The following is an 18,686-nucleotide window of genomic DNA, read 5'->3' as shown; positions in this document are numbered from 1 at the left end:
GCGGGGTTTTTTCGCGGAGTCCACGGATCTTAATGTGGATTAGGCCCCGTGGAACTTGATGCATGCCGGCAGCCCTGACCCGCTGACCATTTCACAGTTCTGAGACACGGCGTAGAAAAGTCATGGCACATATTTGGATGATCAACCGTCTGATGCCGCCAAACACAGAGCCTCGGCTGAACTGTCTTCTCCGGGTCAGCATCCCCTCAGAAATACCCAATGTCCAAACATTCCACAGTTCCACGCCCTAATGTGACTTACACAGCAATAGTTTCCCATTAAGACTGCAAGAAAGCCACTGATAGCATCGGACAGGAATAAAGACTTCAGACAAGGCTTTGTGAGCAGATTGAATCAGTGGACAATGGAAAGGTCTGGGGGCGTCGGAAGATTCTTGCCTGTGAGTCATGTATGGTGGAGAGATGAGGTGACAACAGAGTTTCTCATTCTGTTTTGGTTTCTTCTTTTCCATGTCTCCAAATACAAAGTTTTCTCTTGTAACTACGTTGAGCCTAACACCAATGCTCAGAGGATTCTTATGCAGGCCCGTGGGATAGAAAGTGGACCAACAGGATTTTCTGACTCATATCTATGGACTGATAATATGACATGATACATTGCATGACTCTCTGACACCATTGGGCAAGCATGCTCAAGGCAAGCACCTAAGCAGACCCAATTGATGATTTTATGGTTCAATCTTTTCACCACCATTTGTGTGGGATGTGGTCCTAAAACAAAGACTAAATGATACCAAATATTTGGTTAAACAGAGCACAGCTTGCTATGGTGTGAACAGATGACTTGCCAACCAAATGTCCCATTGGCCTAAAAAATGGCAGATGTGTGTTTGTTTTGGCCTAAATTGCTAAAACCGCAATGTTTCGAAAGTCGAATAGCACATGTCTGTCTGGCTGGAGACACAGTTATAGACAGAGGTTATGTGGCTTTATAAGCGTGAAATCACTATAAACGTTCACAAAACTGGGTCCTCCTCATGTGCAGAGGGGAGCAGGGACTTGTCGTTTCCCTCTTCCTTACATAAAATAATAGTTTTTGAATGCTGCGGTGCCAGACAGACAACCTAAAACAGTTTGTTTCATTCCTTCGCTACGAGGGGCCTCTACCCAGCAGCCATCAGCAATGGTCTGCCATAAAGAATTAGCAATAACGGTCCAATATCCCCTCTTGGCATTGATGTTTAACTAAAAAGTATCCATTGTTTGAGGATCGCTTGCACATGTAATATGGTTCCCTGGCTGTGAAGCCTTTGAGAGCTGATCTAAGTGTCACTTTTCAATAAATCTTCAGGCCCAGGCGGAGGTAATTGGAAGGAGCACAGAGAGTCTGAAGCCATTGCTGATACAGCTCAGCTATTAGAACTGATTGAACTGGCATTTAATCAGTAGTTCATGGAGAGATCAGAACACTGCGAGAGCAATATTAATTTCACGCTGAATTGGCTTTGCATACCATGTAAAAATGTGTCTTCGATTAACAAGCGCCAGGGAGAACTGGGTTTCACACTGCACAACACAGCTCTGTTCAAAACGTTCCCCACCCCCACCTGTATGCATGCATCTCAGGTTTATCGTACCACTCTTTTGGACGTAGTTCTGAGCCCTGGAAATCACCTTGAATGAGTATGTGTGTGTGTGTGACCTGCAAGCTCCCAGCAGAAACATTAGCTCAGAGATCATCCTCCTGAACACGGCGAGGTGGAATGGGCCTGACTCATGGCGTCCACTGACGGACCTCATAAACGGAAAGTACCAAGGAGAAAAGATTACACAAACACCCCCAACTTTGTGTAAAAATACCGCTGGCAGAAGACACAAAACTGCCAAGTTTGGGTGTCACATTATTTTCCAGTCTTATTTTCCTATCTTGCACCACAAACTGCTGTGCATGAGACAAAGAAGCTGAGAGAGAAAGTAACACAAGAAAGTAATAGACAATAACGTGGAGCATTTGTTAAGTCTGACGTAACGACAGGAGCAGAACTAAATGTGAAAGTGCATTTGGATGAAAAAAAATCTAAACAAATCAAAAGAAAGTGAAGAAATTAATGAAAAGTTAAATAGATGGAGTGAGGGTGTAAAAGAGAAAGAAAGAGAGAGAGTGAGAGAGGTCAGATAAAGCATCATAAATAACAATCATCTACAGCAAATATATAAGCCAAAAAGAGTTCTTCATCAATGTGGCAGTGCATATGGACCATTAATTGTAATTGGGTCCTCAGTCGTGCTAAAATGATCTGGAATGGATGGGAAATGCATCCAGCCTGGCCTAACTGCAGCTGGAAGGGTTGGCTTACATCTTCCCAGCGCCCACCAACCAGGGGTCACCCCCAAATGAGCCTGGGTCACCTCTATCTACGGGCCCAAATCTGACCTTTAAACTACAAGGTCCATAACAATATCCATGCAGTGATTTTTAAGTCACTGCATGGATATTTGACATTTGAGTTTGGAATGATTGATCTTTTTACGGATTTTGTTTATTTGGAAGATTTTTTCGGGAGTATATTTTAGCTGATTGAAATCATACTATAAAATTAGATTAAATCTGTCCTGGGGAGGAGGGTAAATTGTGATTATTTAACATTACAGTGCATTTTTCTTGACTGGTGAATACATCTTTCAACACGGCATGATATACGAATCTAAGTAGTTTTGCACATTATTACTGGCTTTCATTTCACATTTATTTTTCAGGGGTTTTTCTTTGATTTGTAAGTCTGTGGAGGGCTACCATTTTTCCATCAATCCGAAATAGAACCTTCCCAGTTTGAAATCTGAGGTGGAAAAACTCTTTAAACTATAACAGCCTCTCCACAAAAATGAAAACAAATCTCGACATACATTAGACTTCCCCCTTACTCTCGCCATTTCTATATTTTCTGAGGTGACGGGGAGGATTTATGCTTTGGGACATTCCTGAAGGTGCAATAACATTGAAGCTGGTCTTTTTGAGTCTCTAAATCTCAGCCTCCCCTTCCACTATAATCACCTCTAGCTAAGTGATAGCTGCATAAACAGAATTTAACGTTTCCCAAACTGCTCCTTGACAGAGCTGCAGCGTCAAAGGTTTTAAGGGGGGAATCTGCCGTCGTCGTCGGTTGGCGAGGTCGAGCAAAGACTCCCCACGATACCGCGCTAACGACGGTGTCTGACACGCCGACCCCTGTCGCCATGACCACCCCAACCTCATTCTCACCATTTACGGAGGCCAGAAGCACAGTCCGTAGCACGTTCAACCTCGTCTCTGGATCGCTTGAAGCTGTTTTTTACGAGCACTGGGAATGGAGTTACGACCCACAGTTAATGGTAAAACAATCTGCTTAAGCTGCTGTTGGCCTAGTGAGGATGGTGCATAAAAAGTGTGTGTGTGTGTGTGTGTGTGTGTGTGTGTGTGTGTGAGTGCAAAACACACAATGAGAAGAGAGAGAGAGAGAGAGAGAGAGAGAGAGAGAGAGAGAGACGTGAGGGGACAACACACCCGACCCAAACCACACTTTAAAAAAAAATGGATAACTGTAAAGTTCTTGAAACAAATGTGGAAGAACATAAAACAAGTTCTCACACACTGTGTCTCTAGATAGATTAGCACTCTGTTTACCGCTCCTCAAAGCAAGCTGTGTTTTGGGAGCCAGACAGGATTTACGTCTGGTAAACATCGAGCAGTGTGAGGCAGTACAGTCACGGCAAGAAAGCAGAGGGCCTGTCTGCATAGTTTGACACTTCCCAGATTGAGTAGTGTCAAACCTTAGCTTATCTATGCTGGTGGACTGGACTTTGGAAAAGCCTCGCTCCCCTGCCCCACCCACCCCTCTCCAAGGAGGAACGCCTGAAATCACAGTAATGGACACTGAAAAGCGGTAATTAACACCAATCAACACCATAAAGTGAATTACAGAGCACTCTGGCTTCCACTATTTTTTTTTTTACACAAGGTAAAACCCTCATCACTTTATCGACTGAAACAGCACTATAATTAACTGGTATGTTTACCATGTTATTTAAAACCTATTTGTCAGAGGTATATGGCCATAACTCACTTGTGGCTTTGGCCTTTAACCGAGTTTACAAGGTTGTGCCCTGGGCACCCTCGCTCACTGTGCTTATATAAGTTAGTGCAGGCTGTATATAAGTCACTCACACTGCCCAGGCTTGTTTTGTAGGGGCCTATATAAGTCACACTGAGCCTGGGAGGCTATGTGTGTGGACGGAGGATTAGTGAAGTAACAGTTTAGGGCTGCCATGTAGTTAACCTCTGTGATCCTGTGTACCGTGAGCTCGTTTCCAAGCATTCGCTCAATCACAATCACTCCCTCAGCTGCCTCATTTTTTTTCCTGCCACAGCTCTATCACACTCTAACTCACACGCACAAGCATACTCAAAGACACACAAACACACACACTTCAGCACAAAATGCTGTGTAAATGCACATCCATCCACCCCTATAGCCCTTTTTCTGTCTCTCTCTGTCTTTGTAGATGTGTGTATGTGTTACTTCTTTGGCCAGTTTGGTGTGTGTGATGTGTGTGTGTGTGTGTGTGTGTGTGTGTTGGGGGTGCTGGAGCAGTGGTCTCGCGTGTGGGTGGTCCTGTGCCTTGACTCATCACTAGTTGCAACCCCCTTGGCTGGATCCTGATTCCAGGGTGCAACTCATCCGCGGAGAGCGGGACTGCCATCCTGAAAACAAGCGCCCCTGCTGCCAGAGCCTCTCTGGGCCCTGGCCGTGAGGGATGTGGCTGTGTTGATTTCATTTCATTATGCCCCCGAAAACACGTCCAAGTGTGTCATTTGTATACACAAGCTGAAACCAAACCAACCATCCCTCAAAATCACAAAGAATTAGCTTGATGTTGAAAAGACAACAGCAAAGTGAGACAATGTACCACTTGTGACTGGAAAAAAAAAAAAACATGACACTCTGTCCAGTGACAGAGATGCTGAATAGGGAATTCTCTACAAAGTCTCTCATTTTCCTTCATTTGAATTATTTGTTTAAATTATTCTGATTTGTCATCTAACAAAACAATTTGAACATATTTCTTAAGATAAAAACAAAACAAATGCATCTGAGTTAATCAATATCTAGACATTGTAAATTAATGTTGACAATAGTAATATGCAAAACCAAATACATGTGCATGAGTTTAGGATTCTATTGAGTTGATTTGAATGGCTACAAAACGATTACAAATTCCTAAACAAAGAGTCTAGCTTCACAGCAACAAAAGGCATGATTTATCGTGCTTGATTATTGTTTAAATAACTATTAACGTTCTTTGCCTTTCGGTTTGGCCTTGTAGAATTTGATAGTTATCTAAACAAGAACTCTGGGGTAAGAATGGAAATACATATAAATCATAGCAAATCTGATTATGGCTTGATATACTGCTTGGAGTTGCCAATGTGCCATACCTCATGGTAATGGTGTATTTCAAGGCTAAGGGAAATAAAAAATAAAGCATTGTGAAAAGCTTTAGCTAACCAGGCACCTGACACCACGAGAACACCTCCCCTTGCCAAGCTCTGGACGTCCAGAGAAATCTGTTTTCAATCTCTAATTATTTATTTTCACTTGATTTAAAAATTAAACAGTATGGATTACAATTATGAGGTAGCTTAACCAAACACAGACCTCAGTTGGCTGTGCTTGCCTGAAGGCTCAATGGATTCCAATTTATTCTCGAATTTTTCTCTGTACTGGTAAATGAATACAATGTCTATATAGTTCTAAATGCAATAACTGTGTAAGATTAGCCAAGGCAAGGCTAGTGTGTGTAATAATATGGAAGTACTGATACAAGTAATGATGCATATGACATTAACTTCAACTATAAAGCAGGCTGATCCGTATTGATGTGTAGCACATACATGATAAATGTCAAAGTCTGCACAGATTTTCACATGAAAAACTCAAGTTTGTCTTTATTGTCACTGAAAGAGTTTGCATCATGTTCTTTCTTTATTCACTGCCATGGGTCATGTATTACTTTCTAGCCATCATGTTTTGTTATGGGAACTGCTGTGAATATGTTCAAGATAAGACTATGGTGAGCAACATGTACTTCACCCTTCCAACAACTTAAAAACCATGACATTTACCATGACGTGTATGGCAAATAGGACAAATACACTACAGACTGGGTGTTTGCTCTAGGAACAACAAACATTTTGTCCTTTTGCTGTTAAATTGGATCAAAATTCATGGTGCAATATGATAAAAGATTTGTTTATGGAACAAAATAATTTAATAGTATGGAACAATAATAATAATGTGGCAATATAGTTAATTAATCTTATGTTTTTTTTTTGAACAGCTATGTTTATAATCTTATGCCAAGGTCAAAAGATATTCACAAGGACAGAGTAATGTTTTGAGAGTCACATTATAACCCTATGAATCTGAGCCAGATGTTTTTATAGGTACCATCATGAAACAAGAGCTGCATTCTTTAGACTACATGCTCATTCAACATTAAACGCGAGAGGATATCTAAAGTCCAGTAATCTCTCCCTTTTCATCCTAATCACATTTATAAAAACCCCACGATGATTAATCCATGCAGGACCACCCCATTTAGCTGATATTTTGAGAAGTTTAATGACTTTATATCAGTCCAGTGAAAGGCTGGAATGTGTTCTCGGTGACTGGAGGGACTGGGGACTTGCTGAACGTATAGCCTGGAGCTAAGAGTCAATAGAACTGGGAAACTGAAAAGAGTTTGAGCAAAAAAACTGAAAAACCATTAATTTTTGATACACTGCCTTGAGTACACAAACTTGACCAAAACATAAAAGGACTAAAGGTGGAGATTGTTTGCTTTGACTGTCAGAGAACTCCTCAGAAGAGCTGCGAGGCTCACATCCAACAGAAACGTTTGCTTTCCACTTTTTTCCAGAATTTTTGGTAGTGGCGATGTGGATTTTCACTTGTTATGACTATCAATTTTCTGCAAATGGATTTCTCAGTTAGTCTAGACATGGATTATTTTGCCATCTCCAAATGACGACATTCAAATTACACCCTACGAGTCAGACCCACTGTTCACGTCTCCTATAATCCTGTACCTAATGCGTTAAAAACCGGATGCTTTGCTGTCTCAACGTCTTATCGGTCCAACTCTATTAAGCGGCTTTAGTCCCAGTAATGCAATCCCTACTGGCAGTTTTTAGTTTTGTTGTGAAATTCATGAGTTATGACTGATGCACTTTGCCCTCTGCATCATTCATGTGAAATTGTGGGGACAGAGAGTAAATATTTCTCGGCAGTGCTTGCGTACATGACTGTATATTTGTTCTAATCCTCGAATTACGGCCGCCCTCTTATATCTGGGCAATTTCGGGTGAGTTCAAATAGCTCCCTCCCAATTAATTGTGTGTTATCTAGATGTATGGGAGAGGAAATGCAACCATTCACCCAAGACCCCAGAATGCGGAAATGTAAACAAGTGGCAAAACAATCGGGGACCTGCACCGACCCCCAGTACCAGCCTTGAGTTCAGCTCTCTCTCTCTCTAAAAAAAAAATCTTTCTGCCAAATCCTGAAAAGCACATGGGAAATGTTTCCACTGGGCAGCCTCCTGGAGGGAGAACGAGAGAGCTAATGACTTAGTAATCCTGCACGACTTGGCATTCCATCTGCGCATCTCAACTAGATGGATACCACAGGAAACCCATGTTGAAAAACACCCTTAAAAAAGAGCTGAGAGCCTCTCAGCGCACAAGGCTCAGCACAACTTCAGCGTTAATATTTTGCAGAGACTCGCTTGCGTCAGGACTTAGTTATGAAGCCCCATCCCAAGAAGCTGGTGACCCCATACAGTGCCTCATCTCTGGGCCCGTTGGGGTCTGCTCTGGGCCCTTTGAAGACCAAGAAGCGGCGCTGACAGCAGTAGTCATCATCTCTGAACCCGTGCAGGACACACCAGAGTAGTCCACAGTAAGACTGCCAGAGCGGTGGGTGGTGGGAGTGGTGGAGGGGGCTGTCAATATACCTTAACTCTCCTCACACACATCCAAATCTAATCTTCTCCAATGGACACAAAAGAAGACCAGATGGGCCTGTGAATTCCTGAGCAGGAATTCACATTAGTTTGAGTAGAGAGCAGAAGATGATGATGATTCAGTACATTTCTATTTTGTGGGCCCTTCTCACAGGGACCAAGAGCAGTCACACTGACATGGTGGTGTCACACTTAATCTTCAAAACTGTTTCAACATTTCAAATAAAACTGAGTGATCTGACCACAGATGTGAGCTGGCCAATGGAGCAGAATGAGACTTCAGTTTTGTTATGAACTAAGGCCACACAGCACTGCAGCACTTATGACAGTGTTAAAGTAGTCAGGCAACATCTTCCTTTAACGCTACCCACTCCAAACAGGATTTACTGGGATAGACAAGGTAGATTAGATTGTCTGCTTTCAATCCCAAGTGAAAAACTCAGAACAACAACCCAAACATTCTTGTATTTTCACATTTAAACAGAAAAACATGTGCTAAATTAAAGTGCTTTGATGCAGGTTTATGGGAAAACAAGGGAAAATGCCTTAAATCCGTGTTGCTTGACAGAAAAGGGCAACAGACAAGGAACCAATGAATTTGCACCGGTTTTCCAAGAAGACAAAATAGAAAACACAAAGCACATACTCTGCTGGAGGAGTGTGTCAGTAATTTCATTTGCCAAATCAATTCACACATCTAAATAATCTACATCCTGATTTACACGAGACAAGTCTTGCTTCAAATGTGATGGCAATGGAAAAATCTAGATCGAATCAGGCCATTTTGTAGTTCACAATGTCTTAGTTCTGGTCTGTTGAGAGTGCTTGAGTGCTTATGTAGATGAAACGCAGCACACCCAGCCAGAGCCTCAGGTCTCCATAAATCTCCATGACCAATCTCGAGCAACAAGTAAACTACTGTCTGGGATCTGCCACGGTATCCGTTGCCCTGCTGAAATACAGTGCCCTCTGTGCTCACAAGAAAGCGAGAAAGGGAAAGAATGAAGGGGTGCAATGGAGGGGTAGAGAGAGAGAGAGAGAGATGGAAAGAGATGGAGAGAGAGAGAGCAGAGGATACGCAGTGCTGGGTCGCCGTATCCCCTCTCCTTTCATCTGTCTGGGTCACTGTTTATTTTTGCTTTTTCAGACTCAAGTGCTGCAAAAGTGTGTATACACACAATGACAAGCAGGGGGGAGATCAAATGAGTTTAGACAGCATACCCTCAATGACATGTGACTGTAACAACAATTAACCCCCCTCTAAGACACACACACACACACACACACACCACATACTCAGACCTGCACATGCATTTAGCAACTCACACAGAGCCTTGGTCACAGAAAGTGAGAAAGTAGCAAGTTTTAACCCTCCTTGTGGTTTTATGTTGTCATAATATTCAACTTGTGGTATAAATATCTGTGGTGCACAGTCTCAGCTAATTATACCCTTGGTACGTACATGCTGCACCACTCAACAGCAATATACACCAGCAAGTGTGGATAGGTTTCTCTGTGGGTGAGATGGATGGAAAATTACTGGAGATGATGGTTATTGCACTCTTTCGACCCCACATGAAGAAGCTTCTCGGTGCAAATCCACTACGGGAGCAGGCATCTTCGGAAGTCATCCAGGACAACAGAAGCAGATCCTGTCCATGCTTACGAACAGATGCTCTCGCTTGCTCGCTCTCGCTGCTAATGTCCAAACACAGGCGTGCCAGATCAACTGGAGATTAACCCCGGAGGCCCTGTCCAGACCTTCAGTCACAAACATGCCGTGTTAGCCTGCCATGTCATGACATTAAGTACTTGGGAACGGATGGAAGTTTCCTTGTGTCTTGCAGCGCATCTTTAGAAATGATGGTGCAGCTGATGCTTAGGAAAAACGTCCCTCCGGTCCGGTTGTTTACAATCTTACAAATCGGAGATTAAAATGGCCTTCAAAGAACAGCTCTGAAGATTATGGTCAAACAAATCGGCTCTTACATAACACTGCTTTACATTCTCCTAACAATGGCAATTTTCAGACCTGTTTCGTGAAACGGATATTCGTGAGAGTGCAATACATGCCCTTGTGAAGAAGTAACATGGTAGACCAGCCGCAGCTATTATCTTTCTTAACTACTCTCTCCAGGCCAGAACTTCACCTCAAGTGTCTGAAACCTTCTACCACGGGGGTAATTGGGGTGGAATTGTGTAGATTGCTACTATAATAGGTCTGAAGTGTTATTTCTTCCTCTGATAGCATAATGTAGATTGACCTTTGGCCTCTTCCCTCTAAAAGCTACAGCACCGGCTGCTGTGACAGAGAGAGAGGGAGGTGGTGGTGGTGGGGGGTGGGGGTGTGGAGGGACTACTCGATGGCCTATATCTACATCTTCAGCAATTATCTGCAGTTGGTCCTGACAGCCACACCCCGGGTATTGTGAGGAATGTGAGAAGGCTGGCCGAGGTCCCAGACGAGCGGGACAGGGCTCTGGCCACAGTTCAGACGCTCTCCAGAGCCCGGAGCTGGGTGTGAGGGGAGCGGGCGGAGGGCAGGGAGGTGGAGGGCATCACGCTGAGCGCAGAGCCTAGCCGCTAAAGCTGCGCTCTGACACTCTCGCCACTCACTCATAGTCACATGTTCATGTAACCTACACATGGATAAGTGTATGCTGTGTCCATGCCTGGTGAATATATGAAGGGCGTACACACACACACACACACACACACACACACACACACACACACACACACAGCCCTGTCCTGAGTTCTGGACGCTTCCAATTTGCCTGCTCTGTAATACACACTCTGCATACACACAAGCTGTAGGATCTGTAGTCCTGAAGGGACTATGTACAACTGTGTATGATTTGCCAAAGTTTCCATGATCATATGACAACTGCACTGGACATGATCACAGCTGCAAAGCTAACTGCTACTGCCACGACAATATACTATGCAGTTTGCTACCACACAGGCAAAGCATAGCAGAGCTCAGGTCCTCATAATCCAAAGTCACATTTGTTCCTGGACTTGGTATGTTCCTTCAGGATTGTGACCTCATCATTTTATCTTTATCATAATTTATAGGCTGCCATGGAGTGCTGTATTGTTGCTATATTTTGGAATCTGTGAAGGAACATAAAACAACACAGCTGATATAACAACTCCTATAAGGACCAAGACCTGAGGATATGATAACAATACCCACAAAATCTCCCTCGCTTTCTTGTTTCTCTGCCTTTTTCAATCTCCTCCTCCCCTCAGTCAGTGCATTTCAAGGTACTTGGTATCTGCTTTCTCTAAATTTTGTTTGGTCATTTATATGTTTCCGTGTGTTTTGTGTTAACTGTTTGGACATAAACTCTCTCATCAACTCTTTCATCCATTCCATGCGATGCTTTAGATTTGAAGAAGTTGAAGAATCTACACTCATGATGAGGTGAAATTACGTTCTCCATGTCCCTATATTGTCCAGGGCTTTGGCAAGCAACTGGACAAAATCTACATATACAGTATATGAGAAACCCAGATGTGTGTGTGTGTGTGTGTGTGTGTGTGTGTGTGTGTGTGTGTGTGTGTGTGTGTGTATACTACGGAAGGGGTCCTGCTTTAAAGCATAAGAACAAGGATTATAAAGGAATGTGACATCACCATAGCCTCCACTCCCCTATGACAAAAAGTGTCCACCAAACAACCCTCTTATCTATGGCATTAATAATTGTCAGATAGAGATTATGATGGAGCTAAGAAAATAAGCATCAAGGAGCAGAAAGATGGTGTGAGCTCCAAAAAGAGATTAAAAAGAGACGTGCGACTCAGCATTTCATTCTTATTTATTTCGCTCTGTGTCAGGGACTGAAATAGCTGAGTGTCTCATGTCTCCCCACGCTATCTGTCCCCCGAAAGATGAAAACACGACTGAGAGAGTGCAGCTGTGACGACTGGAGACTGGGGATTGGCGGTGGATGGTGGGGGTGCTTTAAAAACACTGGCTGTCTTGAAGGGACCCATAAAGTAAAATGTTGAGACACCGAGACAAACCCTCTCCAGAAGAGGCCTATAACATGAAACATGCAGGCCCGACACCAGGGACTGACACAAGTGCAATCACCCCCAAACCCCCCTTCCCCACTTCCCCAGTTAAAGAGGACAAAGTCTCAGTGACTATGAGACTTACAGGATGTGGGCTATTGTATGTCTGAGTGATCGTCTGCACGTGTGTCTACCGAGTGAGAGATGGATCACTGATAAAATGAAAGATGCACACCTGCTCTGCTGGGCTTGCATGGATTGCACCAGTTTGAAGTGCTCTCTATACGCTGCAGAAGAAACTGAACCGGTGCTCAACTGCTAATGCATACATCCAGCTCTGTTTTTACTTTGCAAAGCTGTCTAAATCATTTTAATTCTCCTTCCCAAAAACAATAGAGCCCATATCCATTCCCTTCAGGAGAATAAAACTCTGAAACAGTCCTTTCTTCCTGCGAAAAAGGGGATCAAATGGACTCGCCACCGAGACATGACCAATCCGACTCTGCGATGTTATCGATGACTCTGTTACCTGAAAGGCATACGGGAGCAGTGATTTACAATACCTGTGGTTATATAGTGGGAAGAAAAATGACAACCATTACAGCAGCAAATACACCCGAGGGCATGCGGAAAGCCAAACGCAGCTCAGGAAATTCTCAATTTATCCTGCGCTCACTCTCACTCTCTCGCTGTTGAGATTCGGCCCATGAGCAAAAACGTCAGGAACTGGGACAAATGGAATGCTCGACGCACCTAACAAAATACGAAAATATAATTGCAATTAAATCTCAATAAATCCTGTGCGGAGAGAGAGAGCTCACTGGAGGGTGATTCATTAGAGAAGCGCAGGAAATTTAACCACACGTCCGAATGATGCTGCTCACGTAGGGGGAAATCCAGAGAGACCTGCCGGTTGCCTCCATGCGGGGAAAAAAATTAACTCGGAAATTATCCCGACCATTTATTTGGTTTCGTAAGCCAAAGGTATAGAGTTTAGGACTCCCTGTCTGCCCTTTATCAAACACCCAACGCCAGAGCAGAGCTTAACGACCCTGTTGAAATATGAATTTGTGGTGGAAGTGAAAAGAAATGCAGGTCAGAAACAAAGTGACTGACCATATCGAGAGTGACAAACCCTCCGGGTAGCCCCTGGTTCTCTGTTTTTCCCCCAGACCGGAGAAACACATTATGCCGTACTCAGCTTTCATATCCACTCGGGGATGGAGTGGCACTGCCCGGTAATGGCTTTCCATGGCTATTCCCCTGATGTGCTAAGCACAGAGCTCTGTTTTCTTTTAAGCCCCTTGAAGGGACACAGGTTTGAGCGAATGGACTGGTACTGGTGACACTGGTGAATATCTGTTTGAGTTTTGAAAGTAAAAGAGAAAGAAAGTGAGAGAAAGGAAAATTGAAAGAAAAAAAAGACGGAAAGGAAGAATTAGTCAGTAAGAAACAAAAGACGTAAGAAGTAAGACATATACTGTAAGAGAGAAACTGAGACAGACTCATCACTGTTGTTTTTTTTATGTTTTGAGGTGTATTCATTTGTCTTAGTTCTTGTTGGGAGAAAAAATATACAGTAAAGCAAAGCGGTTACTGAAAAAAAAGAAGTACAGATAGAAAGACAGACACTAAGAGAGGAAACAAAAAGGCCTAAATGAAAAGAAAAGAAGAGCCTTCGAGTCTGTTGACCATCCCTCCTCCTCCAGCACTCTCCCCTCTCGTCCCCCACCGCCGCCATTTTGATTGTTAGTTTTGGCCCACACTATCAGCAAAAACAAACTTTGATACAGAGGAAGTCACCCCGAAAATAGCCCAGGTCTTTGCCTGGATGCACAGGCATGCTGTGTGGGCCTCAGATAGCACCAGTTGGAAGGTGGAGTTGAGGATGGGGAGGGGTGGGGGTGTGGGGGTTTGCACTGTACCCTTCTAACCAAATGCATGTTGAAGGGAAGCGGGGAAGCTTTCAGAAGCTGTCCATGTCAGGCATCCAGATTAAACTCAAGGTGTTTACTCAAGCCATCACCACCAGAACTAGAGTCGAAAGGCAGAACAATGAGGATTTCACAGAGATATGGACAAATTCACCCCCCTGAATCCCTCTCCTTTCCCTAAGCCGCTGCATCTCAGTTTTTTTGGCACAAGGCCCTTCCTTTAGAAACATGAGCCTGAAAAGTCTCCTCCAGACACAGAGAGTGTGAAGATCTATCACTTCCCCCCTCCCCGCAGACTCCCACATAGACTCGCAGCTTAGGGAGGCCGTCTGTCCCAAAATGGACTGCACTCAAACATTTAGAAGGACGAATTCTTGAGGCCCGGACGTGCAAGCATGCACATACGCACACACACACGCACACACATACACACACATACACACAGATAAACCTGCACATTACATGTGCACACAGATATCCTTGAACAGGTAATGTTTGAAAGCATACAATTTAAAGATTCACTTTTAGATGTTTGGCTAAGCGTTTTAAACTCTGCCAGTAATGGTTCCTTAAATAGGACAAGCCATTTCTTAAACATCTCTTTCATTTTGGCACAGCAAAAAGAAGCCAGGGCTAGAATTTGCAGGGGGTACTTAAGTAGGCTGCTTTCCTGAAACAAATGATAAAAGATCAGAGGCAATCCAGCTAAATTCTTCTCTCTTTGCCCTGGCAGCCTCCGTGGTAATCCCTGGACAAACAGAAGCCACCTTTGACTGGTTAAGAATGTTATCTGTGCCTTCTCTCCTCTTCTGAACAGAACAGAATTCCTCTGACTGGACCGCCGGAGTTGGACAAAGCCCTGGGCAAACGGCCCCATATGTCAGAAAGTGTCCCGACACAGCGGTGAGAATGAATGGCCTCTGAGTCAGTGTCTGTCTTCAGTTCAGGGCCTTGGCCAGTGTTATCTGGACATCCGTCTCACACTGCTGGGCAGGGACTAGGTGATTAAGATTGATGGGCATATCTGCTGTCAGATGAAATATGTTAATCGTGTCCTTATGTCTCCCCTCCCCGCATTAGGCTAGCAGAGAATTAGCATTGTGCGGTTTGAGGCTGTTGAGTAAGATGCCTTGCGACTTCCATCCGTTCCTGCTTTAAATCGAGCATTTACTCATTTTGACTCGTCGCTCAAAGCTTGTTGCCTGTTGCTTTGGTGATTAAATATTTCTCTAGTCGTGCGAGGACAATGCCAGGACCTGACGAGCTGGTGGAGGAATCGCAGGCGGTTTGTCTTCTTTGTTTTGAACTGCTGCGAGATGAGAAATGTTCGAGGTCCATAAAGACGTCCGGTTTGTGGAGCTGAAGAAGGCATTACGACATCGGTGCTGTTGGCAGATGCCTTCACCCCCCCCACCCCCCGTCCGCCTCCTGAGCTCCCCTCTTTTCTTTTCTCTGTGTTTCAAAAGAGGTTCGTCTCAAAGCCTCATTAGGCCAGAACTCAGTCGGCAAATGCCCCAGAGTGCAGTGTGTGTGTGTGTGTGTGCACATGTATGTGTGTGTGTACTGTATGTGTGTGTGTTTGCTTATGTGTGTTTTTACAGCACTGACGGACAGATGGATTCTACTGAACAGTGTGTGTGTTCGGTCAGGCCTCTCGCTCAACATGCTGGTCCTCCTCACAGAAGATGAAACATTTCATCATCCCTGAAGTACATGGTAAACACTTTGGTGTGAAGAACTAAAACGAAGCTTAAAAAAACGGGGCCTCACAGACCACATCACTAATTCTAGCTGACGTTATGCTTTTAGTGGGCCTTGCTTTATGGGTTCAGATATACAATATGTATTTTAGTTTGCGTTAATGCAGTTTTTATCGGCCAGAAAAATGTTCTCTCAGGATGTTTGAAGCGCTAAGATAAGATACCATGTGAGGCATGTGTGTTAAACTTACTGAACCCACCATCTCTTTTTCATTCAGATTTGTTCTTTATAATAAGAATCCTATAGATCACCTTATTTCACAGGGCAATGTTCAAATCAGAAGCACACACAGGCGGCCACTCATATGCACACACACCCACACACAAACAGAGAGAGAGAGGGAGAGGGGCAAAACAGAGAGAGCGAAAAAGAAATAAATGGTGAGACCTCGTAAGAACATAGTCCAGCACCATATAAGAACATAGTCCAATGTATTTACATGCCAAGCATGAAGAACAGTGAGATAAGTGAGGTAAGGCCAACAGTAAGCTTGACAACAATTGACAATATTGAGGGCAATTCATTTTGGAACACAGAAGTAATCCATCTCACTGGTCATTTACCCTGTTTGTGCCAACTCTGGACAAAAATAAATAGCTGTGATTAAGCAATTAATCACAGAATGGCTACTAGTCCATTTCAGGAAAAAAAACCAATAATACAGAGGAACGTAAACATGCAAAGGCTTCAGAGTATTTAAGTGAGTTTGTTTAGTACATGTATTCATTTCAGAGATAGGCTTGCCTCTTGGAGACAGCTTGTCGCAAAGCTCAAAAAAGCAGTCTAGTTGCCAAATGCAACGTCCCCTGGATGAAAGCCTTATTAAATCACTTTACATCTTAGATTGTGCTCAATGCATGTTAATTCTCGTTTCTATGGTAAAGCTAAAGAGCCCAAACAGAAGATAAATAGATAGAGATCCATTTATTAGTTGAACATTAATTGATTAAAGGGGGGCTTCTCTTTCAAACTCCCATTATGGGAAAAGCATGGCTTCATGCATCAGGCTGACTGAAGGTCAGCCTTGCGCTGCAGCTAATAAGTCGAACTGTAATTAATTACAGTGAAGTACATTTCGTCGTGGTTGCTTATTTCTGGAATGATTCGAATGTGATTGTCAGCAAACCCAGCTTTGCTCTGAACGTGTTCATTTCTGTCGCAGTGTGAGTGGCCCGTCAGGCCAAGACAAACAGCCTCGACACCCCTTATCACAGCCTCACAGTTTACAGTGCCAACAGCGTCTCCAAAATGAAGCCAGTGGTGCCTGTTCAAACCCCAGCATATTTACATTTTTAACACAATCTGTCTCTCGCACTAAAACATTCAAATCTGCTGACTTCTTGTCCTAAAACTCCAGACATTAAGTCTCTCTTGCGCTCTCTCTCTCTCTCTCCCCCTCTCCCTCTCTTTCTCCTCTTCATTCTCTCCTGTTTTAGTGGCTAGCCCCACATTAGGGAAGCTGAAGCTCTTCCCCAGCGCTGTCTCGAGGGTATTGCACTTCCTGTCATTAAAGAGACAGCATACTGAAGGGGTCCGGGTGACTGACAAATGGCCACTACTGGGCTCTGCTGTCTAAACCAGACCCCACATCTGTGCACTCGATGAGCTGCACAGAAGCACATATCCCCCTTCCTCTGTTTGCAAGGCATAATGCCGCTATGGCACACGTAAGGATGACTTGTAGAATCGCTGAAGCTAAGAGAGCAATGAAAGGTCACCAACCCTAATTTAGATGGCAAAGATGTAAGATCCTATCTCAGTGTCAATAATTATCTGGGGTAGAAATGACACATTTTGAAAAGATTTTAAGTAAATATTGTCTAACGAGGCTCTATTATTGTAGGAGTTAACTCTGAAACCCATTTTAGACAACCCGTTGCAACTTTGCAGCGACTTAAAGCTCGGAGGACATAAATTAATCTCTTTAACAACACACAGGCTTCACATAACAAAAACAAAGGCAGTCCCAGGAATCCCATCCTCAAATAAACCAGAATTTTCTATAGACCTCAAGCACACACACACACACACACACACACACCGCAAACTCTCTTCATGAACAAGCAATGAAGCTAATCCTCAGGCAAAGACAGCGAAGCGAAGCCCAAACCATAATCTCTATTGACTCCCCCTTTGCCGTGCCGTAACCGCGTTAATCTCCCTCCGAGATCTGGACTTGCACATATGGGATCCATACGTCCACTCTGTGGCCAGAGTTCCGATAAGTGTCTCTTACCTTCTGCAGCCACTGGGTATAGTTCTCCATGACGTGCTCCAGCTGCTGGATCTTCTGACTGGAGAAGTCCGGCTCTGGTGGCGGTGCGTCCCTCTGCAGGGCATTGGCGTTGTACGCAGGGGTGCCCGCCTTTGCTTCCCGGCACGGGGTGCCCCCGGGGCCCCCCTCGCCCTCGGGCAGGATGAAGGTGTAGGTGCACTGGCCGTGCTGGACACGGTGGTAGCGCCGGCTGCTGCTGCTGCTACCGCTACCCTCCCGCCCACCAGCTGTGCTGCCACTGCTGCTGCTACTGCTGCTGCTGCCACTGCACTGCTGCTGCCACCTTTGCCCACCGAGGTCGCAGTGGTGCCATCTGTGCTCCTCTTTTGCTCTGCCACTCCGCAGCTGGCAACCACCAGAAGGGCTGCCAAGGAGAGGAGAGGACACACAAACCTACGCCAAAGCATGTCTGCAACTGACGGGAAGGTTTTTGTAGGAAAAAAAGAAAAACACGAAAGAGAGTTCTCGAGGGTCACTTGAGTGGTGTTCTTGCTGGCGTGACGTTTATGTTATCTTCTGATCTTGTGACGTTTATCTGTTGAAGTAGAGGGTGTCCAGAGTGGTCAGGGTGGAAAATTAGAGGGCCACCAGGTAAGCCCCAGCCGTAGCCTTGGAATGCTGGACGTCCGAGTCCATGTTGGACCTCCTAGGGAGAGAGTGTCTTAAGGGCAT

General features: G+C 44.3%; 1 protein-coding gene across 3 annotated transcripts in view; it reads right to left on the bottom strand.

The window, feature by feature from the left end:
- angpt1 (angiopoietin 1) overlaps positions 1-18,469 on the bottom strand; it is a 46,544-nt gene extending 28,075 nt beyond the window's left edge. For 2 of the 3 annotated variants that reach the window (XM_048229511.1, XM_048229512.1), the window contains exon 1: positions 1,635-1,765. In XM_048229511.1, the coding sequence (XP_048085468.1) occupies positions 1,635-1,760 (126 nt within the window). In that variant the 5' untranslated portion in view covers positions 1,761-1,765. Of the gene's footprint in view, positions 1-1,634; positions 1,766-17,975; positions 18,228-18,280 lie in introns of those variants that run through there. The other variant, XM_048229513.1, reaches the window with a different exon arrangement.
- Between the last annotated feature and the right edge of the window lie 217 nt (positions 18,470-18,686).

Source organism: Alosa alosa, chromosome 20 (assembly GCF_017589495.1).
Source record: "Alosa alosa isolate M-15738 ecotype Scorff River chromosome 20, AALO_Geno_1.1, whole genome shotgun sequence".
Lineage (NCBI taxonomy): Eukaryota > Metazoa > Chordata > Actinopteri > Clupeiformes > Clupeidae > Alosa > Alosa alosa.
This window is presented reverse-complemented; position numbering and strand designations above follow the sequence as displayed.